Genomic DNA, 24,699 nt, shown 5'->3' with positions numbered 1-24,699 from the left:
CCCTGCAGTATTCTAGCCCTGAGCATTTATACCAATGTGAATATATCCCAGGAGGTAATAAAATGCTGTATGAGGTACTTCATTTAGTGTGGGGTTTAGTCTTTGTGAGCTGATTCGAGGCTGGATGCTTGTCCTAGTTGAACTGAGTGCTAAGTCTGAAGTTATTTTTATGTGTTTTAATTAGTAATAGTATAGTATAGGAATGGCTTGTATTGGTATGTGCTTGGATTATAGGAGATTCTTCAGGAGAAAAAATGTATATTCATATTTAATGGAGATTAAAAGATACCAATGTATAGATAGTAACAGTAAATGTTTTTGAGAGATGATGTCAAGCAAGGAATCTGTAATACCATGTCCTGTAGGACTGAGATTTTGGGAGACATTGTACCACGTTTTTACAGTCTTTCTGACACAGGAAGACAGCTTGCTTTCAGGATTGTGTTTACAAGTAACAGTAAGAGAAACTGCTAAAAATTCAATTTTTCATCATTCTTTATGATTTCATACCTGAAAGGCAATTCAATGGAAATGAAAAATCAACTGTTTTGTGCATTGTGTATCCTCTGTGGAAGCCTTAAGTGGACTGCTGGTTTGCTAGAGACATTTTTTCCATTGTGGATGAACCAGGTTTACTGCTTTTGCAGTTTTACTCCTCATCTGCGAAACAGAGAGGCTATTTCTTCACCTTTTAGATACTTGCAAACCTAAAGTGACAAATGTTTGTAATTTGCTTTGGTATTCCTGGCCACAACATTTTTTGGTACTTTTCTAATAAGTATTAGGACTTATTCATATGAATCATGATTTCCCAGGCAGGCTTTATCTTCTGTGAAAGACACAGAAAATTTAGAGCTAGAAAAAGGCAGCTTACTGAAAACTGTGCTATATATTTGACATTCATTATCTCTTCTGAAGATTTTTATGTTTTATTTTCAGGTTATTGACATCCTCCAGCAGTTCATCACTGCAGCCTAAAGGTTTGTGGATGAAATAAGAAATACAGGAAAGTGGATGAAACTAAATTTTACATCTACTCATTCAGAACCCTGATGAGCAATACATGAGGAGAAACAGAAGATGGTGAATGTCACAGAGAATGCAACTGAGAAGTGCACAATTAATCATGATATTCACCAGACATTGTCCCCCGTGGTATACATATTTGTATTTATAGTAGGTTTGCCAGCTAACTGCCTGTCACTGTATTATGGCTACTTACAGATCAAGGCTAAGAATGAACTGGGTATCTACCTTTGCAATTTGACCGTAGCAGATCTGCTTTACATATTTTCTTTGCCTTTTTGGCTTCAGTATGTTTTACAGCACGACAACTGGACTTATGATGAGCTGCTGTGCAAAATCTGTGGCATCCTCTTGTATGAGAATATCTACATCAGCGTGGGCTTTCTCTGCTGCATCTCCATCGACCGCTACCTGGCAGTGGTTCACCCTTTTCGCTTCCAGCGGTTTCGGACGATGAAGGCTGCAGCCACTGTCAGCATCGTTATCTGGGCCAAGGAAATAATGACATGTTGCTTTGTCTTCAAACACGGGGAGGTCAGCATGGACGCTGAGAGCCACGTGGTGTGCTTTGAGCATTACCCCATCAAAGAATGGGAACACAATGTCAACTACTACCGCTTCTCTGCTGGCTTCCTTTTCCCCTTCTTTCTGCTGGCCTTTTCTTACTGTGGGATTTTACGAGTCGTCCACAAGAGTCACGGCACTCAAAAGAAGAAGAAAATCCAAATTAAGCGACTGGTTTCAAGCACCATTTTCATTTTTGTAGTTTGCTTTGGACCATACCACATCCTACTTGTGGTTCGCAGCTTGCTGGAGAACAACTGCTCGTTTGCTGAGAAAATATTTAATGTTTATCACTTTTGTCTCCTGTTGACCACTTTTAACTGTGTTGCCGATCCCGTATTGTATTGTTTTTCCAGTGAAAGCACTTACCAGAACTTTGCCAAGATGCGAGACTCTTGTTTAACGTGTTTAGGGTGTCTGAGGACTGAGATGAAGGAATCTTATCCACTGAACACTCCAGAAGCTCTCAACAGGCCACAGCATGAGCAAGAACCAGGGTTATTACAAATATCACAGGATAATACTAAAAGGAAGGACTCCTCCACTACTCACTTGGGCAGTCTATAGCATTCATCAAGAGAAGACATTAATGTAAAATCTGCAGCTGCAGTACTGTTTGCGTGTCCATCTGCTTTATCTGTGTATTAAAACAGATAACCACCCAAAGGCTTATTAGCAATGCAGTATTGTAAGGTAATTTCTGGAGATGTTGAACCTGATCAGTAGGGAGTAAAACACATGCTAAAGTCAGGTCAGTCAACCGTGTGTCTGCTGTCACACATCCTGCTGTCTGGATGACTGCACTGAATGAATAAGCTACTACTCCTGGTGTGTGGTTCTGTTGCATTTTCTTTAACTGCTGATTGCCCCTGCAGCTTCTAGAGAAAATATTTCTTTGCAAGGTGTCATCATCTGTTGAAAAGGTTGGAGACAGAACAAATTAAATGTCCCCATATATATTTTTAAAAAGAAAAAAGAATCCATGTCTGTAATATTCCTGTAACACTCTGAAGTAAATTCTGCTTCAGCCAGTTTTGAGGCCTGCAGAGACTGTGCCAGAACCAACTTCCTAAAACAACCAACCCAATAACATGAGATGTTCTGGGACAACGTACACAAGGAATTCAGCATCTGCTGAGACCTTTAGTCTGTTGATGGACTGTAAATCTCTGACTGTTGAACCTCAGATTAAGACTTCCAGAGGTATGAGATCTCTTGGGGATAAATAATTTGGTCTGCTGACTCGGTACAGGACAGGAGGTTGGTAGGATGAAAGGTGCTTTGAACCCATGGTCTTCTCTGTGTCACTGTGTTCAAAGACAAATGTAGTTCTAAATTCTATTAAACCTTGCTAAGGTTTGGATTGTATCCTTTGCAATTTGTGTTGTGCAGCATAGACTATGCAGGCAATTAAATAACAGTGCATTTGTAAGGGAAGCAAACAGACTCTGTTTAAACTTTCCCTCCCACAGATACTACAGCTTAGGGTTTGCTCATTAGTCAGTAAGTACAGTATCAGAAATATGATGTATGAATTATCTCTATCAGACAGAAAACATAATACAGGAATAAGTTGAGATAATAGCGCTTAAAGATGTGGGAGTTATGCTCTACAGTATTGTTTCTACCCTTATCTACTCCCTAGATTTTGGTTTTTTTGTATTATACTAATGAATGCTGTATGATGATTCTGTGTGATCATCATACCTTCTTGTGTCTGTACTTGTTACATCATGACTATTGCCTTGTCCTTTCACTTTTCCAGTTTCAAACCTTCCTTGAAACATCTCTCTGCAACCTGGAGCTGATTAACTTCCAGCAGAATAATCAGTTTGGTTTTGGTTTGTTTTGTTTTTTTTTTTTTAAGTCAAAAGATTCTGTAGACAGTTGTTCCACTGGTCTCTGAAGTATGTCATTGTAACAAAGCCTTGCCTGTCTTCAGTTTCTAAAAGGCAACATATTCTAGCTGTTTCCTGGAAACCACCTGAGAGTGCAATATTAGAAAGAATCAGGGGATGTGTTTAGTAAAGAATGTTTTTATTATTTTCTTCTTACATTTTTTCTCTCTGTGTTTGAAATAACTATCTTATGGCTTCAGCCCACAGTTTCTGTTTGTGAGACTAAAGATCCTCTCCTCCTCTCTCTCAAAGAACGGATTCATGTCTCCACTCCCAGAAGGGGATTAGGTTTGCTTAGGTTAACATTTGGTTTGTTTAATTATTTTACATGTCTTTATACTTAGTCCACTCACCAAGCTAGATTACTCACCCTCATACATGCATTTTCCTTCTGACTATTGGTGCTGTTTAGCTTTACTTTTCTCTTGATCTTTCCCCTAATCTCCTGCCTGTACCCCCAGGGTGGGCAGGCAGGGCCTGAGGGCAGCCACAAAGCTGTGCTTGTTCATCCTTAAGCACCAGGCCAAATACTTGGACACCTCTGACCTGCAGGCTTTAAGACACATGCATGGTTTGTTCTAGGATGATGCTGTCCTGTTTATGCTGTTTATGCTTTACTTCTTTACAGTTACCATGTTGTTTAAATTAGGCAGCTGGAATGCAGAGCATGCTATACTACATGGAGCATCCAAGGGATTAAGGTTTATTTGAGTTGGTACTTTGATGTGGTCAGTTTTGGTCAGCTGTTGCACTTTAAAATCAGATGGAAACTTGTGTAACTGAGTCCAGCATTCTGCTACAGCTCTCAGCATTTAACCTGCTAGCCCACAAGAGAAGGAGGGGATTTTCTGTTTTGGGTTTTGTTGTTGTTGTTGTTGTTTTGGTTTTTTTTCTGAAGTTGAAATTTTATCATTTTTTTCTATATTGTAACTTGTTAGGCTTAGGCTCCAGAACCACAACCAATATGAGAGGAAGGCAACCCTTGCTCAGAGCTTTTCATTCTGTCTCAGCCAGAACACAGTCAAAGAAGGGTCCTGCTATGGTTTCTAGAGATATGTTACACGTTGGTATCAGATTAAATGCAGCACTTGGGACTGCACAGCAAAAGGGATTTAAAAACATGTATTAGAGGAAAAGACAAGTAAATTATTACATTTTATGTTTCTTAATGAAATATGACTTAAAACTCGGGGGTTTTGGGGAGAAAAAAAGAGCAAAAAGCTTATAAATCAAAAATCTTACTTTTTGGCAAAAGTTCTTTGGAAAGAATAATGTATCTTGCACCTCTTAGTTTAATATAATAAGATACTGAGCACGTAGCACACAGAGAAGGAAATAATCTTCCTCTTTTCCCAAACAAATGTTTCAAATTATGCCAATTTTATTTTGTGGGTTCTGTGCAGCAGTGTCATTCTATGGGGTTACTGGCTTTGGCAAAAACATCAAGAATTCACATGAAATATCTTACTTAATAGTTATAGTTTGGAAAGTTTGGAGACTTTTAAGGCAGCTGTTTTCTTATTGTGAAACTTCAAAGATAGTCTCATTGCAACATCTGTTAAGAAGGCTCTAAATAAAATGATGAATGCTCTATAAAATGACCAATCCCCAAAATAAGCATTGAGAGCTTTGGTGAGTCTGAATATCTAGCAGCAAGTGTGGCATTAAGATTTCTTTCCCTCACATTTGTTCAGCTGCTTTAAGTTTAGGAAGGCTGTGTACCCTCAACAACTTCAGAAAATTAATGTCCAAGGTTTTCTTCTGTTTGGGATAAGAACCAATTTTTTTCACTCTCAAAAAGTTATGTGCTTGTCTTACACAAAAGAAGGAAAATAAAACTCACCTGCCAGAAAGAAAAGTAGGTGCAAGGTGTTTCTGGCTTCTGGAAGTCCACTGTCCTCTGGAAAAATCAGTGGCTAAACAGAAATGCCATCCTCATCCTATTAAAGCACAATGGTTTGGTGCTTGCCTTTTGTACCATTATGATCATTTTATGGCAGCTAAAGCATCAGTGCCTGAGTGATGCAATGTCAAACACAGTCTCTCCTCTCTGCTGCAAGGGCTGACAACCAGCAGAACATCAGCCCTGACATTCATCTGAAGTCTTCAATGGCAGAAGTCAGGCACAATTCACAGCCACATGTCATGTACTCATCTGGTTTCAGGCGGCCTATAGGAGATATAATTTAATTTTGCTTCACTCAGCGTCATCTGAAGCAGAATTTCTATAACTGGAATTAATCTGTTGTAGAACATTTTGCATAATTTTATTTCATACAAAATGCAAATGCTTTAAAATTGATAATTATGCTTTAATTTCTAAGCATTAAGTTTTAATCACTGATTATGTATTTAATTCATTTATTCTTAACAACAGGATACCCTGAAATGTCTACAACCTTTCTGTATTATCCAGAAAGGGACAAAATGTATAAATGGAGAAGTGCTGATGCAGAGATGGCAAACAATGTATCCTTTCATTAACACAGAAGGTCTGCGGTGCTGCCCTTATTTTCATTAGCTCAGTTAAAGCTGTTCTCCTCACACTTCCATGAGCTATCCACCACGACAAGAAAACAGTGTTAGAGGAGCTACAAGGAGCATACAAGGGAGTTGTATTTAACAGCTTTCACTACTGTAACACATAACTGGGGGTTTTTGTGTCTTGAATCTCTGCCCTCCACTGCAGAGGCTTTCTGCACCACAGGGTATTTTTAAAACCAAGTTGCTACAAGTTACTTCCTGTTGCAGTTACGAGGTCAGTAAAACAGGAACAGCAATGCAATAATTTTTCATTTTAATGAAAAGCTTTCTTTATAAAGGCCAGATCACCTCTTAGTGTACAGTATCATTTAATATCCATTATAAAATGTCAGAAGGGGAAGGTAGACCAAATCATCATGATGGAATCATCTCCTCACTTCACAGAGGTGTTGTAAGGGTAGCAATGAAAGGTTGTGTGTGGCCAAGACACCACAGATTAAAAGTCATCTTCTATTGATATATCTTGTGAAACCCTAGGGAATAAGGAGATAAGAGAGCAACACTTGATGTAGAAATCACTGGGGGCAGTCACTGCTGCACCTCTTGCAGCAGCTTTTCAATCATGAGTGAGTGGGTGTTGTAGAAGGGCAGCCCATCCACTTCCATTTCTAGGCTGGCAGTTTTTCCGCTGCGGACTCCAAGCCGCACAAGTGTTTTCAGAAGCTTTTCTTCCTTAGAAATGAAAGAAATAGAATACAGTTAAAACCTTTAATCAGACAAGAGCATTCATCAATATCTTCATTTTAACCCTAGGGGAGCCTCGGACCACATACTCCATATTAATTTTGGATAGCATTCTGCAAATACCATTTTTAAATTGTCCCAGAGGATATATATAAACTATCTGGAACTTAGGGACTGAAAAAAGGCTTATACTGGTGACTTCTGTTTAATTACTGAATGACATTATTGTTCTCCAAGCTCCCTCAAACAAGACATTTCTGCTTGGTTTCAAGTTCCCATATTGCACAAAAGAGCATCAGAGGAACCTCCACCCAAAATGTCTCAAAAAACTACCTGTCATTTCCCCAGCATAGCAGCTGGCTGCAGATGCATTTGTAAAGAAAAAGAACAAAGAGAAAGAGGATATATCAGGAAAAAAAAAGTTACTGAGAGAACCTGAACAGGCTGCACAGATTCCTGCATCTTCTGTGATCTCCATGTGCATTTTGTCCTCTATCCTCTTTTCCTATTGATTTTATAAGAATTCTGGTTGCTTAGAAAAGGGATAGGGATAAAAAAAAACCCTTAAGTTGTGCTTCCTTGGGATTCCCTGAAATAGCAACTACTTTCCTTTGTTTAGAACTACAACTTGGTTTCACGTTTATAACAGCTATTTTCATGTTTAACAGTAGCACAAGCAGGTAACAAATTGTGTTCCAAGTTGAGCTGTTAAAATACACAGAGCAAACAAAAACCTTGGTTGCGAATGTAATGACCAGTGAGATGGAAACATGGGATGAAAATCAAGACTGAACCAATATACTTATGTTTCAACTCCACAATTGAAAGTAAACACTTTTTAGATCAAATAATTTCTTGTTCATCAAATTCCTGACAAGAAACAAATGCTTCGTGGTATCTCTTATTAAAATATATGTAAAGCCTAATCCTTGCATTTAGAACAACCTTGGAATTCTGTTCAGTGGGAATAGGGAACTCCACAGTTCTGGGGTTTGCTGCAGTGCAATCCTGACACTGCCTGAGCATGAGGCTCAGGCCTTTGTGTTTCAGGGGAAGTCTTCATTTAGTAATCACCATCTAGAGTTTTCATGGAAGAAACAAACACATTATAAGAAAGCTGTTTGGTACTTAGGCACTCCTTCAAATGTCTTCTTTCCAATTACAGGCAGAGAAATATGGACACTGAGGTGGGTTTCTGTGGTGGTACTCTTTATCTTCCTAGAGTAATTATTATAGCATTAAAAGAAACTGGATTAGGCAGAAAGCAGCCATATAAGCTCCAATGGCCTGAATTATTTTTTTATGCTAATGGAGTATGTGAACACTAATGTGTTCAATTTTCTCCATTGTTTACTTTTGCATGATTTATAATTAAAGATATCATATTCTCTTGTCAGACACTTTGTAATTTTCTCTCCTCCACAAAACTGTTTCCATTAATTTTATCTCATTAGACACAATGAGATAAAATTGTCTTGTGTACTTCCAATAGCCCATTACCGGATCATTATGGATATTCCCAGCTGTACAGCTTAGTAAAACAAAACCAAGAAGGATTTCCGGGACACAGTATCACATTTAATTACAGTATCTCATTACCAGGAATTTTGACCATAATAGTTTTTAGGGTATGTTCATCTAAAAGGGCAAAAAAAAAAAAGTAGATTAAACTGGGAAAAAACAATGAAAAGTGCAAAGTAATTAATCTCTTTTTGAAAAGAATTCCACTGAAAGGTGTCATATGTTTTTTTAAGTCAACAGATAAGTGGCTATATGGCTGTGCTACATGTTGGGATCAGTTTCAGTATAATGAGCTTTAAGTGAAAAATCAAAATAGCAAGTTTTAAAAAAAAATTAAGACCTACTCTAAAATACTTAAGAGGTGCTTTGTTGAAATTTCATTCAGAACTCATTGTCATCTCAGAAGTATACTCCACTCTTCTGGGCAATATCTATAGTAATGCATTACATTTTGCTTAGCATTCTTGAAGGTCACAAAACTTGCTGGTTTTGCTTAAGTCCCTATAAAGGCACTCTCCCAGTAAAACTGATTTGAAGTTCCTATGTTATTACAGTATTATTTGATTGTTGAGTATATATATTTTTTTTATCATTACTATTATTTTAAAACTCTGCTGAGTCAAAATAGAGCCATTTGGTTAGCAAGATGAACACATCACAGTTGTTTCTCACTCCTCTCAATTATTTTACTTTTTTCCCAGTCTGAAACCTTTCCCAGAATATCACACTATTCAGAGCTGCATCAGTCAAAACACAGTTAAAAATATACACCTGCAGGTTTTTCTCCAGCTTTAATTTAGAAACATTCAAAACTAATTATAGGAAGGTTCTAACATAACTAGAAAACGTGGGAAGATTGCAAGTAGATGTGAAGATAGGAAGTATGGAGTGGCTTCTGTTAGGACTGTGACTTCCGATTTTGGAAGAGAGACATCTAAAGAAGGCTACAACAGAGATTTAGAAAATTGTGAATGATGCTAAGAAAGTGAACAGTGAATTTTAATCACTCCATACAAGGATTTCTTGCACTGCCTGTATAATTGTAGCACTGCCTTGTGCTTGAAGTCACAGCATGTGACTGAATTAACTTTTGAGGATTTTTATGTTCAATCTGTCTTAAATCCCTTGCAGAATGTTTGAAGTACAACGTGGCTCCTCATTCACCAGAGATTACCAAAAAAACACCCTGTTAAAGTAAGTTATTGAACTGGACTGGGTAACATTTAGCTGCTGGTAGCTGATTACAGCTACATGTCCCAAGTAAGTTATGATTCCCTGGCCCAACAGAAATTACCTTGGTAACGGATGGAAGTGCTGATAGCCAGAGCATCTTCTTTGGTAACTGTGGAAACCCAACAGCTTTCCTCAGGTAGCGGTCGTGTATTTCACAAGTACTGAGAATATACAGAGCACAGGCCATGGCATAGCCTCCCCAGTTAGAGACCCCTGCAAAAGAATTTCAGCATGAAACCAAACTGTAAAATAACAGCCAGAGGTTACTGCAAGGATTCCTAAGCTGCAAGAGTCAGTAGGCACATGCAACCAAGTCTCCTGTAGCAATGGGGAGTAAGAACTAAACAGTGACATGAATTTGGAACATCTCTTTCAGAACGACCCAATTGTTTAACACATTAAAATGGTTTCAGGAGTATTTCAGATTGAATTTCTGCAAGTTTCTATCTAGCTTAGTTTGTGGTTTGTCCTTCCAGCAAAGTAAAAACTGAAATGGGCATGGTCTGTAACACAATTCCACTTGGCTTCATGTAAGGAGCTGTGTTACAGCCCAGTGGCTTTTGCCTTTAACCAGACAGAGGTGGAAGATTTTAATGATGTGTCCTAAACCAGGCAAATGGTCACTGGTGTCAGATTTTATAATGGAATGCTGTACCATTGCTGAGAATTCCTTTTTGGTCACAAATGCTGACTCATTAAAGATTTGAGCTATTTTATAAGACATGAAGACATGGTAAAACTAATTGTCTGTATCTTGACGATGTGCCCTTGTAACTGTCATATACAAAGAGACATTCTAAGATATTATTATCCATAACTTTCCTGGACACTATTATCAAATCAGTCCACAGTCTTGTTTGACATCTTCCATGGCAAGACTGTATTCAAGACTGTTAAATTTGAAACTTGCTGTAAGAAGTTCTTTCTGCCACCTGATACCTTTTCCAGAGATGTAGAATAGCAGAATTTTCAAAAAGTGTGGGAGCTGTTTTAGTGCATGTATTTTTTCACACTTATACATGTCCAAACTTCCACTTCACTTCCCTTTGAAGGGTCTGGGGGTACAGTTGCTTTCAAAGGAAGAATCATCAAAACTTTCAAACCAGCCATCATAGATGCTCTGTACATATAGCCATACAAAGCACATTTAATTATCACCACACTCATTTCTCCTAAAAACTTGCTGGTTTAGTATCAAAAGTGTTTGATACTTAAGATAATAAACTTGAAACCTGAACCAAAGTACATTATGGACAATTCAGTTCATATACTGGTCCTTGGTGAACACATTTCTCAGAGGCTTTTACTTTGTTCTGGTAAAGACATTTACCAGAACAGGGCAGAAGAGAATTTTAACTATAGGATTCAATTTGTGTTGCACATTAAGAAGGTCCAGCTGTCCTCAAGTGACTGTAAAGGACTTATCATCTCTTCAGGTAACAGCAATCTGACTGATGACCCTGACAGGGTCACACCCACAGAAGCTCACCAAATGTATTGAAAATTCTTATGTGCATAGATATTTTAATTCCCACATAGATCACTTGTGAAGTCTTCCTTGTTATTTTATTTAAGGTGTGCTTTTTAAAGAATATTCAGTATTTTCCCAACTATTTTTAATTAAATGCACTCTCTTCATTGACTATCTTCTGTTTTCAGTCATTCAAGTTGGAACTGTAGTTTCTAACCTATTCAGAAAATGGACATAACACAGAGACAGATTTGTTTAACGATAACCTGGTCACCCAAAGAAAGAGCCAATGCAAATCAGTTGGAAAGACAGAAGCTTTCTTTTCAGTTCTGTTCTCAAACATCATCAACTCTCCCACATGAAAAAAATCCCTTACCAGCCACAATAGTAAAATCAGCTTCAACATCACAAGCTATAACATCTCCATTTTTTATGTGCTTCTTCACAGCATCTTTTACTTTGCCCATTCCTAATTCATTTCCTCCATCTCCAATACCTTTAATAAAAGACAAAAGAAGACAAAAAGTCCTCACTGCAATGTCTTGTATTTGAATTTTAAATTTGTGCTCTAATGCATACCATGTGTTACAGGAGAAAAATTACAGTATTTATAATTTACACTTCCAAGCCCTGAAAATTGATAAATTTAACACTTCTAGTAACTGCATAAATATCTTACATAAGTCTGTAGCAATGTTCTTAAGTCAAACTGAAAGCTATTTTTCAGCAGTTATTTTTTCTTATATTCAAAATGTAAAATTTTGCTCTTTAAATACTTTAAAAAGTCTAAAATGGATTCTCGGCCTTTGAAGACCATGAACAATTTAACTGAAAGATGCTAATCCACTGCTCAGGGGGTTTGTATTAACCTTGCTTTGCTTTCTCTGTGTTTTTTTCTTTGTGGAAGTCCTGTCACAAGGGTGGTCATGCAGTCAGCAGATCTGCTGCTGTGGATGGATCCCATTGGCATTACACCAGGGGGGAAAAGAAAACCACAATTAAAATTTTCCTATAACACCTGTTTTTTTTCCTCTACACAATGGCAGAAGACTACATTTTACTATTGAGTCCCACATTGAGATTCACCTAACAAGATGCAGCCATCTACACCAGCAACTAGTCAGCAAGACTTATTTTAAAGTCACCAGAGAGGAACAGACCCTTCAAACATTCAGTTCATCTCATCCCAAGGCAGACATCTCAAATATAGACATCTGAAAATAGACAAGATGAATCCTTGTCTCCTAAAGGCCTGAGTGCTTTCCAGGCAGAGAAAAGAACCAGTTCTGTTGGATCTTCCACACAAGTTGTCACTAAGTTGGTTTCTGAAATGACATGAATGAAAAATGCAGGGAACATCAGTCTTCTGTGCTAAAAATCATTTTTATGAAAAGGAAACAAGTGTAACCACATGTTCTCTGGCAGTACTTTTGGAAGCTTTTCATTAGCTGCTATATAAATAGCATATAGCTATGTCAATTGTATGACAGCTGAAAATATAGCATGTCATTTTGGTGACATCTCTTATCTTTTACTTCAGTTTTTTGTGGAAAATAGAACACTCGGAACTCCACCAAATCAATAATATACTTTGAGCTTCTCTACGGACATATCTTAAGTGATCAAGGTATTTTTGTTAGAGGAAATAGGATGTAATGTAAATAGCTAGAGAGACCAAGTTCTTGCCTCAACAGCCTAAAATCAGGGACAGAGCAGTTGAAATTAACTGCAGCAGATAAAGCTCTGAGGCATTTTGCTGAAAGTTTTATGAAAGAGCTTTTTCTATTCTTATTGAGTTATTCTTATCTTCTGTTCTTATCTATTCTTATCTTCGGCTTCTCTGCTGAGACTGCCAAGAGAGTGCCATCTAGAGTGCTTCTTTTTCAGTGCTGGAAATTGCTCCCTTGAATACGAGAAATTTTGCAATTAAATCTAAGTTAAATGTATTGCACATTTTAAGATAAAATTAAGATAAAAAATACCAGTGAACTGTTCTGCTACAGAGACTGTAAATGATTCAAATACAGTGAAATGAGACTACGCATTATCTCTGCAGGAGTTCTCTAAATTCTGTGGAAACATTTGGAAAATATCACTAATGAGAAGTCAAAGTTTCTGTGCTTTTGGTAATACCTAAGAGTGAGTCCACAGCACATCAAGAAGAAAAAAACCTGGGTCAGCAGACATGTTCTGATGTGACTGAAATCAGCCTGGCGTGGACACATTTCTAATTTTGTGACACTTGTTTCTAATTTTGTTTCCAATATTGATATGTATTATGTATCTTCTGACTCCATTTTGGGCCACACAGTGTAGGAAGAAGTAGTTTTGGCAGGAAGGAAAATGTAGTCCTTTAAAGATTATTTTTCTACATGTGTATTTTGTTAGAGAAGGAATTATCATAAATACAAATATGCAATCCCTGTCAAGAATGTACGGCTAAAAGAAAATATAAACTAAGATTCTATCTAGACTGATCTTTTAGCATAGGTATAACAATCATAAAAATAACTGTAATGTTGTACTACGTAATGTTTCCATTCAGTAGTAAATTATTTTCTATTCTGCCTTCCACATATAAAGTACAGGATGAAGTCAGTGACAAAAACTGCATTAGAGAAGCATATGTGTGCATACTGATAATACACACATCTGGGATTGCTTTTTTGTCCTTAAATAACTTTGAAATAAACTCCTGCTTTCTTTTTTTTTTTTTTTTTTTTTTTTGGTTGTGAGAACCTTTCAATAGAAACCTCTAATTTTTCTCCAGCAAGTCTCTAAATTCAACCATGACAAACAGCTGCAGCCCACAAGTGGTTATTCAGCACCTGCCTCCTGCTCTCCTTCACTTCCAGTAAGAGTTCCTGTTCTGTGCTTCTCTTGCTTCTGAGAACATAGCACAAACTCACACATACCTGTTGTTGAGACTCCTGGAATGTTTTGTGCAGCTAAAAATAGTTCATCTATGGGATCCACTAGATGTTTAATGTTAACTTTCCTGGCATTGTAGTAATTGCCATCAGCAGCCATCCCCGCACGCTCAATTGCTATCAGGTGATCAAATCTGGTTAGAGGCAAATGAGAAAACAGAGGAGTCAAAGCTGGGATTCTTTTATAGCAAACTCTTCTGGGGGCTGCTTATGCTGTTGCATTCCGTTCTACTTTTTGGCCACTTGGAATTCAAGGTAAAATTTGGTTACTTATTTGTTATTTCTGAATGTAGTTCTCTACAGTTGATTTTCAAAAGTTTGTCTAGTTTCTTTATAGCTTTAGTGCAACTGCTTAAAACCACATTTGCCACCAAGAAAATGAGATGTTCCAGAAATCCTTCTGGCAATCATTTGGTTCAGCCATCTGGCTTTATTCTGTTTCACATGAAAACACATAATGTCTTGTAAGCTGATAGCCTCTGCAAGTGTTCTCAAAGACAATAAAGGTGGCAAATTAATAACAATCTAAATCCTTGATAATGTAAATACAGTCTTTACTTAAAGTGCACTGCTTGGCAAATGTTTGTTTGTTTCTAGCTTTTTCATTTGGGCCTTTAGATTTGGGGGGTTTTAGTCTATGGCTATTTTTCTGGTTATGAAAGCAGACAGATGTACTGCAGATGTCCAATGTTTGAAGCAGAATTTCAGTACTCAGTTCTGCCCCTGTATGTTAGAATTAAGTTATTTTGCTTCTGTTTGTCCAAGTGTACTGTCAAGAGGTTACTAATTTTGCTGCATTACTTAATGTTTTTGTGGGTGGGTATCTACGGTGATTTCAGAGACCTTAAGCAGGCTTGTTGTCTAGTTTAAGGGAACACAGCTTTTTGGGATTGTGGATCAAGTGAAATAGTAACTCTATTACTAGAGTCTGTAGCTATAAACCACAGTTTTTTAAACCTTACATAAAGTAACGAAATCACTATCATACATACTATTACAGCATATAATTATAGAATACACTAACCTATGGAAAGAAATGGGAACTGAGTAAGTTGATGAAGCAAATACTAGAATAAAAGGTCTTTTTATTAAAGAGAACAAACTGGAGGCAACAACATCTAAATGGTTTAAAAGGAAAGATCAAGAAAAATGAGCAATACATCTGCTTAAAAGAAATATAAGTTACCCGCTAAGCAGTGAAATGTGTGTACCCTAACCACAGACTTTCTATAAATCTGAATTTTTACCCAACATTGTCTACTCCTCAATGTGTATATAAGCAGTTCAAATCAACGTTGAGAAGTGCATGCATATGTGTAGAATTTTGTCTTTGCCTAAAGACAATGGGATGATGACTTTCACACTATTACAAACATACAGCATTTTATTAAATCCAATCAGATTCCCCAGTTGTCAGACTGGAGCCAAAGATCTAGAAAGTGAACACACTCCACAACTATTTTTTCCTAGGTCTTTCACTGACTCCGACAAAGTACTCCCCCCTTCTGATTTTCTCCCTTTTAAAAGCTGGTAAAATAGTACATATGGTGCGTGCTTGTGTACATAATCTATGGAATAACAGCTGAAAAGCTTTTTGAATTTTTTCAGAGGGAAAGAGCAACTGATAGGTGAAGCATTGTATGTATTTTTGCACTCCATAAATGCATAATTGAAGAATAACGTGGGGTTCTATACTTCATGTGTGCTCTGATACCAGTGTTTGTCACTGAAGTTTGCTGTTCATTCCAAATCCTAAGGATCTAGTTGTTACCATTGCACCTCTTTAGATATTGATTGTTGTTCTAATTATAACTTCAAACAGTAAAGGTCTGACCCATTCTCAAAAATGGAATATACATACATAGGTCTTTCAGGATTCCCATTCTCACATAAAAACTTTAAAGCTGAGTCAGCATTTTCTCTTTGGTAACTCAACAATGGGACAGGACTCTTCAGGATTCCTAGCGGAAAACAAAATACAATTCAGATCCTATGTACCTTTTCTTTCTAATGTGTGCTTGAGTAATTTTTTTTTTAAAAAAAAAAAAAGGCAGAAAAGTTTGAATGGTATGGTTCCAGTGCTCTTACAGAGTTCCTAATAAGCTCCCTGCTTCCTCAGTTTAAATGAAACTTGTTTGGGTGTTAGTGGCAGTAAATGGGGCCTTGAGACAGGAAACACGTCTCCAAGAATAACAGACATCCAGAATTCATCAGAAAGCAGCTAATCCAGGATCAGAACCCAGACACATAAGCATTAACTTGATGCCAGCTAGGTTTAACAAAATGCCATCATAGCAACACTGAACAGAACTCAGAGGATGAATTGTGGTTCCTTCTCTGGGGAAAAAAAAAAAAACAAATCCTGTACTAAGTGACAGTAAGATTAACTGAGGCACACCTGGGCTCAAATTTGCAGGAGAAAAACTGGAAAAACGTGTGTCTTACCGAGTTGCACAGCCTCTTCAATAATCTTTTGATTCAGATTCATGGCTCTCTGATCTGTTACCATGGCAACCTCTTTCTCCAAGGCCTGCAATACAGCTGCAATCGCCAGGGCTCCCGGGGGCCCATCGTTCTCTTCCGGCGGCTCGTAAGTGAAGTGGGTTGGAAATCCAGTTGTTACCAGCACTGAGCGAGCATGGGAGATAGAGAGGCAAGCCCTGAGCAGCTCATCCTGGCAGAGTAGATGAGATACACCCCGATCTCCTGGAAAAGTGGTTTTAAAAAGAGCAGTACACTTCAATATATCATTCTCCTTCCAAAGTTTCTGTGTGGGTGAATCTGCATACTTCAAAGATGTGAAATTATCTTAAAAAAAAACAAAAAACAAAAACCAAACAAGCCAAAAAACGCCTGGTCAACTCAGGAATTGGGGTCATTTCCTCAGGAAACTTAGAAAGGTGTAGGATATGAGTAATGATAATGGGCTGTGCTTCCAGGTTAAGAATTTCAGCTAACTGGATTTTGAAAATTACTATACCTAGCATTTCTAGGTGTTAATTTAAGAAGCTTCTTTTTCAGAGAACTTACTGTGTTCTCTTTCCTTTCCTTTGGCTTTCTGGTGTCCTCTGATCTGTGCTGACCATGTCAAGCTACTGAAAGATTGTAACTCAGAATCTTACAGAAGTTTTGATGCAGATGGTAGATGAGTATGCTGGTTCTTTGTCTCTATTTAACACTATTTCCTTAGGGAAAAGATAATTTCCGAATAAATTAATTCACTTAATGAAATGATTAACCACAGAACTGAGGTTTCAGAGATGCTGTAAGTTATCAGGAGACTTTGTAAATTCCGTTAATACAGTGGTATCCAGGTGACAGCTAAAAAATCTTGTAACGCTTCATGTAGGAGAGAAATGTGGTCTGACCTTGAGAAATATGTGGATATTAACAGATGTCTCTTCTTATGGGTCACTCCCTTAAAAAGCAACACTGTTATCTGTCTTTTATTGTTCAAGCACTTCCTATGCCCTCTCCCTCCCCTGGCACTCAAAAACACAAGTTCACAGCTCAGTTCTTTCTATTTGCTGGTGCTCCTGAAAACCACTAAAACGAGAATGATGTGATAATATTCATTGGCTGATAGAGTTAGAGGTAAATCCTCACTATTGTTTTCTAGCCTCTTCACATCTTCATCCTTCTCACCTTCCCTCCATCTCCCCCCACCCCTGCACTGTCAACTCTTTGTCCTCAGTTTCTCCTGTGCCATTTCTTCCTACAGAAAAAAAGAAGTCCTGAACAAAGCTTAAGTAACAGCCTAGTCTCTGAGAAGTGGGTTATAATAACTGAGATAAAGTACTGTACTCTCCTTTGGCAATAAAATGAGCTAACTCTGAAGCTGGATCCTGCATTTCTGCAGAGCATGGCACTGTGCCAATCTGAACTCCACAGAGTGGGAAAAGGAGAGGCCTTGTGAGTAAAAATAAACAGACCCAAACATATGCACACAGCCTAAACCCAGAGCTTGGGAGAGCTAGGCGTAAGCTGTTTTCCACTGCTGCCTACAGAGGATTTCAGAAAATTTATGGGAAACTGAGATCAGAATTTGCAGCAGACAGAGGGGACCAATTCAGTGTGTATTTTAGGAATGATTGCTCTCTATTCAGTTTGCTTCATTACCCCCTCATCTCCCTTGTGCACACATGCAGCCCTACCTGTCAGCCCTCTGTGGCCATCAGGTCACTTTGATCCACCACACAATACCTCAGTGATGAATGTGTCAGCAGAGCTTGATGTAATTTCACCCATCAGAGAGGTTATGTTTGAAAAGTGCATGCAACTACTAGGGTTTTCTGGCAGGAACACACAAGTCATGAATATATGAAAAAAAAAAACAAAAACCCAAGAACTATTTACTCATCAGTGAATACCCATGTACCTACTAGCAGCATGCTGAAGTGGCCTGAACTTTACATGCCAATTTCAGTTTTATGCAGGAATAGTTCTTACTCCCTGTGGGCTCTCCAGCCTGCAGTAAAAGATTGTTGTTTCTGTGTACTTTGAGAGCATACAGTTGTCAAGATAAATATTCCATTACCCATGAGGTTGAATGGTTTTGGCCAGACTCTGATATTAAGTACAGTAACAGCAAATATAAGACCTAGTTACAATAACTCTCTGTATGCTATAAAGAACTTTTAAAATCTCAAAGTTGCCTTTAGGCTCTTACTGTGTTCCTGAGCTTCACAAATATCTAAAAAAGCATGATAGGTCATATCAAATCCACTAATGGAAGAAAGTTTTCATTTTTACCTGGATCAATTCCAATTAGGGTCTCCAGAGTCTTTATCTTTTGGGCTGCTTCTGCTGACACAACACTATAATGCATAGGATCTTGAGAAATGCAGTGAACCTGTGGGACTTTCCTTGAGGGTCTGGCTGTAACGTTGTCATTCTTTAGGTCAGTAATGAACATGCAGCCGGGAGAATGAGTAAAAGCTAATGGAGCTCCTAAATTGGGTGAAAAAATTTCAATTAAACAAGTTGTGTTTGTAACATTTTGAAATACCATTATCCTATTTAAGAACTCAGGGTCCCTGCCTGATGACACTTACATCATAAAAACAGCTGATATTTTAAGTTGCACTGCATAAATTTATACACTTTGAAAACGAAATGTATGCATGTACATCTGAAAATATTTTAACTTTTACAAAGCTCATGAGGGTAGTTGAGACCAGGTTTTTGTCTACAATATCTTCTTTAGTATAAACTTGAGGCAATTTAGGAGCTAAACACCAGTACCATGCAGGGAAGTCTTTCAGTACCTGGCAAATCTGAAAACTAGTTTTGATATGCAGGAAGAGACTGGTGCATTGACATAAGTACATGTTAATGCCTAAGTTTGCCTAAGCGTATTGGTTATATTTTTTTCCAGACAAATAAATTAATTTTCTAGGTTCTAGAGTGCTGCTGGAAGCTATTGTGTGTCTTGTACCTATGAGTATCCTTGTAATAGTGATAGAATAACACCGTGTCAACTACTGCCTGCTGGGTAGGAGTAGTTCTTCATCACATTAAGAAGATAGTGGAATACCATCTCTGAGCAGTGTCTTGGCGACCTATTTAGGACACCTATAAATTGGCAAGGAATAATGACAAAAGGTGACCAGAAAGCCTCAGCAAAGGGAATCTGAGTAGCATCTAAAGCCCCGGGGCACAATAAGCTTACTTACACCTGACAGCATATTACCTCCATAAGATAAAAATATTGGCTGTCTTTATACTAACTCCAGAAGTCTTGATCTAGATTATACTTGATCTGACAAAAATGCTATGTTGTTGGATAAATCACAGTGAGTACAAGAGAAATCTTGCCCTGTTAAGATGGTGAAAAGGAAGGAGATATTTCCTTAACAACTATATTTTTTCTTGATCTGTGCCAGATCTGTTGGGAATCTAAGGCTAGTTCATTTAAAAGCAGCTGGGGAACATGACTGTTGAGGTTTAATGTACCTCACCCAACTGTGTGAGTAGACAGTAATTTTTCTGAGAAGCTAACAGATTCCTCTAAAGTATAGGTACTGATGACATGGCAGAATTTTAACTACCTAGATGAGAAAGGAGCATAGAAAGATCCAAAAATTTCCTGGAATGTATTAGTGACAACTGGTTCTAATACAGAAAATGGAGAAATAAACAAAAGTAACAGCCAGCTCCAGGCAAAGCAGGACTGACAGCTGCATTGGGCAATAGACTGCAGAGAGGCTGGCAAAGTTTTATTTTCCCTTTCCCTGTAACAAGCAGGCAGGAGGGAGATGGATAAACAGGAAAGAGCTGGATTTTCAGTTTGGATTGCGACTGGAGAAACAGGGTTGGACATAAGAAAGAAAAGTCTCTGCTCGTAGTGCTGAACATATTTGCAGCAGGTGTTGAAAGCAGTTAAGATAAACATCTGTAAAGGAGCCAGAAGGATGTAGCAGATCCTGCAAGGAGGGCCAAAGCAGATGACCTCCCAAGGCTGTCCCAGTTATACTGCCTATGATTATTAAGCTGCTTTTCCAGCAAGAACTAAACTATGATATTTCATTCCACAGCAGTGATTTAGAGCAGTATTTAATACTGCCACAATGATTTCCTTGACCTTTGTGCTCATGCCTCTCACAAATGGCAGGGTAAAGTGCAGGATAGCTCTGTGCAGAGGACAAAGCTTCATTTATGTAAAGTGTGTCACACTTACTTCATTTTAGAACAAAACCTAAAAGCTCGAAATTCTTTTCCAGGACAGACAATTTGCTAGCTCTTGACAACATTTTGGAAAGATTTCTGGCTGCTTTTTTTTTTTTTTTCCCCCCTCCCATTTATTATCGTTCTACTGCAGTGTAATACAAAATATTTTAAAAGGAAGAAGCTTAAAAAAGAATGCTTTTAAATGTCTAGCTTTTAATAATGCTTAGAAAACATATTCTGGTGCTGCTAGAGCTTTAGATTTCTGCCATTTCTGCTCAAACCAAAATGAGAACATTCTTCAAGGTAGACCTGTATTTCAAAACAAAAAATAGTCCTGCCGAAGGTTTTTCTTTTATTGTTTGGTTGGGATGTTTTTTAGCTCACTCCAAAACCAAGCCTGCCAATCAGCCAATTCACTCAGTCCACATTTAAAAAATAAATATAAGAAGAAAAAGAGATTGAAGGATAATTTTAAAAGAGTCTCCAAGAATAGTACATACTGGAATTGATGACTGCTTCTATGCCTGTCACTCCACAGGCCCAAAACACTGGAATATCACCAGAGCGAAGGTGAACTGGATCTCCATAATCTGGCTTGGAAATATCTTGTATTCCCAGCAGACCTGGAATTGATATAAAATAAAAGCATGAGAGATTCCAGTTAAGCAGTTCTACTACAAAGCCAGAGAGGCAGACCCCAAACATCAGTCAATCCCACTAAACTAGAACTGCAACAGTGGCAGTCTCACCAAAGTGACATATTTAGTTTGCCTTTGAGTAGATGTCCTCTGAACTTCAGCTGACTTGTTTTCCCTTTTTGTACTTGATGACATCAGTAAAAATATATTGGCTTTATTTCTTCAACAAAACACAAGCTAGACATGAGTGCTGACCTTCCAATATATAGTAATTCTTCTCTATCAACAGAAGAATTATATTTGTAGTACTGGCAAAGAAGAATAGATGACTGCTGTGCAAAATGGGTTCTTTCTAAAACATGTTTTCTACTTCTTTAGCTTCCTATGTTCTTTGGCTAGAGAAACAAGCAACTGCTCTTCACCTCTCTGAGTCAGTTAACCATAGCTCATTCTTGCCCAGATTTCACTAAATTATCTTTTGCTTTATTCGAACACTTGTAATATTCTCAGTCATTCTAAGCATTTGCCCTCTTTCCTCAGTTTTAAATTCTTCACATGCTGTAATAAGCCACTGCCTTTCCTGGAATTAATTTATATAACCTCTGTATATAATAGTTTATATAATCATAAGAGTTAATTCTGTTAAAAAAATAGTGGAGACCCTCACTTGCCAGATCATCTTATTGCTCTATCAAAGTAATGACTTATTACTAATTCCTTGTATTTAGGCAGTCAGAACAAATATATTACTGGGATGTACTGTAACCAATGACAGCTCCTTCTAAGCTTTGCAATGTGATCCTTCTGTGCATGCAGACCATGAGTCTATTGATTGAAAATTTTCTGTCAGCAGAGGGGATTTTTTTATTTATTTTGATCTTGCAGATGTTTGGTCTTTTTTTATCCAAATAACCTTCTTTTTAAATAATATTTTTTCCAGTTTCCCCTTGCAAAGGATAGGCCTATACTTATTCTAGCTGTATTTTTTTTAAAATAGATATTTTTCTGATATTTCTATTTATTCTGTCTTAAGTGTTGTGCTCCATGTATTGTATTTCAGTATTTTTTAAAATGCAGTATTTACTTTCACATTCATCTGCTAAGACACATAATGCATGCACATATACTTCTCCCCATACTGTCAATCACTGCTACCCCATCACTGGAATCTCTGACAGCAAGAAAGTATTCACTTAAAAATGAAACTGCATACATTTAAGAAAAATGTGATTACACCACCCCCACCATATAACTTAATTTATCTATATCAAACAGCTATCTTTTATCCAAGAATTCTCTGTGTTCAGCTCATTCAAAACCTACTTTTTTTTCTTTCTTTCTTGCTTGCTTTTTAATTTAGGTTTGTGGCTATTGGAAAGGATTAAAACATAATATATTTCCTGGTGCAGATATTTCAGTCCTATCACTTCCCATGGTTTCCCCCTCCATTTTCACGAAGTGCCTACAGAGTGAAACATGAAAAGCACTGACCAGGATCACCCACATGAATTGGTGCTCCGTGGGCATCTTTTAGTTCAGATGTTGCTAGCACAGCTGCTTCCAACTTGCTTTCAGGAATAGGTCTCATTGTGACTACTAAGTTGCAGCAAAAAGCAGAAATGCTGTGGCAAGGCACGGCTGTCTGGCAGTTTAAAAGAATCCAAGATGTTATCAGGAATAATGAATACCTCAGAGTATTAGAAGAAATGTCTAAAACTTGCTGTACTTGAGTTTAGAAAGTTTACATATGTCCAGTTTAAATCCCTTAAATTTTTTTTTCTTAGCTTCTCATAATTTTTTTTTTTTTTTAAGATCCAGCAGCTCAAGAGTGAAACATTCCAGCCTTGAGCTTCCTCATATAGATTACTAAAATCTATTATGCATTTCTTGCTCCAGTAAATACAGCATCCAGTGTGGTGGCTCAGTAGATTCTGAATATTGTCAGAAAACAGTGGTGTGCTCCCTGTACAGAAAGGGGAAAAGCTAGTAAAAAGTATTGCACAGTGACAAATCTATTTGGTCTTAATTTATCCTCTCTCTTTGAATTGAGGGGAGCTTTGGTGCTCTCTAATGTGCAAGGGTCAGGAACTCCTGGCAGTACCCACTCCAGCAGCAGTTGCATATCAGCTCTGCACACAAAATCTCGTGTGTGTCTAGAAAGGTTCTATGGAGTTCATCATGCATCTGACTGGGATGCTGAAGCACTTCCTATGCAGAAATAGAGCAGTCTGACTTTTTAGAACAAAATGTCTGCTATCTAAGTTGCATTAGAACATTAGACATATAGACAGCTAGAGTTGTACAGAATATGTTCATTAATAATCATTATCCAAAAAATCATTAGACTGTCTCTGAAGAAAGACATTGTACCATTCTTCACAGTGTTGATGTGTTTTAAATTATGAAATTTTCCTAAATCTGAAATATTATAAGCCGATACATAGTATTTTTTTCTTTAAGCTTGGCAGAAAGACTCAGATATGAGATAACATCTGCACCTTCATTTTGACTGTGACCATAGCAAAAGTACTGTGAAACAGTAACACTGAAAACTACAGTGACTTTGTCTAATAGAACAGCATATAAACTATAGGGAAAACGCATGCAGATATGTAGTGAAGTGTTCTTAATATAAAGAGTCTCCTAACTAGAGCCAGAATGATTCCAGGACTTCAGCTCATATTAAAAATTGCAGTATAAACATTTTGAGCACAGTTACAAGAATTTTCAGTGTTCTGAAAGATACTACAAGTTTTTAGGAACGTCTTCTGTCCCACAGGTCTGGGTTTATATTAAATATGCAGTTTAGAGTTTCTGATGCCACAGTAAAAAAACAAAATGTGGCTGTCATACATGCAGAAACAGCTGCTATTGCCATGGCTCAGAAAAGCAGTATTCCTGCTGCAATCTGGAGCTTGTATGAAGAGCAGGACGTATAAAGGCGTGGTCAGAACAGTGCATGGGTCGTCAGTCAAAACAGGGAAAGCAAACCAGAACAAAATCCAAATGAAATGGCTGCCATGAAGTTTGTCACCATAAATGAAACAAAAAAAAAGCAGATTACCCTTCCAGGAAGTTGAGAAAAAGCATTAAACTGAGGCTGAGCCTATTTTACCCTGTTTTTTAATGCACTCAGCACTACCACGTGCCTAACGTTATAATGCAGGTAGGAAAAGTCCTGATTTTGAGCATCAGGTATATGCACATAACAAGAATATGGACAAATACTCAAAAGTTGCTACAAATAATGTGTGTGAATGTATACTTACCTTATACATGCTCACATTACATTTTTGCTCAACGTTTCTTACTGGAATGCCAGCATTTTGGAATGCTTTTTCAAAAGAGAAACTGCAGCCTAAATAAAAAGTAACCATGTCCTTCAGTTGTTCAGAATACTCCTTTAAGCTTTTCAGTGTTCCAGTGCAAGCTCCATGCTCATATACTTGGTACTGAAGACAGTCAGTTCTAGTGAAATGGGAAGGCATTTCAGCTTTATCATATTTTTTGAAAAGAAGACT

General features: G+C 37.6%; 2 protein-coding genes across 7 annotated transcripts in view; one reads left to right on the top strand and one right to left on the bottom strand.

Moving 5' to 3' along the window:
* The first annotated feature begins 1,065 nt into the window (after window positions 1-1,065).
* Window positions 1,066-2,157, top strand: GPR68 (G protein-coupled receptor 68). Its single transcript, XM_008492873.2, has one exon. It carries the CDS (start codon window positions 1,081-1,083, stop codon window positions 2,155-2,157), a length of 1,077 nt encoding a protein of 358 aa, XP_008491095.1. The 5' UTR covers window positions 1,066-1,080.
* A 4,091-nt stretch (window positions 2,158-6,248) lies between these two features.
* Window positions 6,249-24,699, bottom strand: part of DGLUCY (D-glutamate cyclase) — a 40,226-nt gene continuing 21,775 nt past the window's right edge. For all 6 annotated transcript variants that reach the window (XM_030452528.1, XM_030452530.1, XM_030452529.1 and 3 more), the window contains 10 exons: window positions 24,448-24,646; window positions 22,670-22,820; window positions 21,041-21,163; window positions 18,624-18,821; window positions 16,317-16,577; window positions 15,733-15,832; window positions 13,857-14,005; window positions 11,318-11,437; window positions 9,532-9,683; window positions 6,249-6,704 (listed from right to left, as the gene is read on the bottom strand). In XM_030452528.1, coding sequence (XP_030308388.1) covers window positions 6,561-6,704; window positions 9,532-9,683; window positions 11,318-11,437; window positions 13,857-14,005; window positions 15,733-15,832; window positions 16,317-16,577; window positions 18,624-18,821; window positions 21,041-21,163; window positions 22,670-22,820; window positions 24,448-24,646 — 1,597 coding nt within the window. In that variant the 3' untranslated portion in view covers window positions 6,249-6,560. The remainder of the gene's footprint in view (window positions 6,705-9,531; window positions 9,684-11,317; window positions 11,438-13,856; window positions 14,006-15,732; window positions 15,833-16,316; window positions 16,578-18,623; window positions 18,822-21,040; window positions 21,164-22,669; window positions 22,821-24,447; window positions 24,647-24,699) is intronic.

The sequence above is a fragment of the Calypte anna genome, chromosome 5A (genome assembly GCF_003957555.1).
Source record: "Calypte anna isolate BGI_N300 chromosome 5A, bCalAnn1_v1.p, whole genome shotgun sequence".
In the NCBI taxonomy this organism is placed as follows: domain Eukaryota; kingdom Metazoa; phylum Chordata; class Aves; order Apodiformes; family Trochilidae; genus Calypte; species Calypte anna.
The sequence above is the reverse complement of the archived record's forward strand: the minus strand, read 5'-3'. Positions and strand labels throughout refer to the sequence as shown.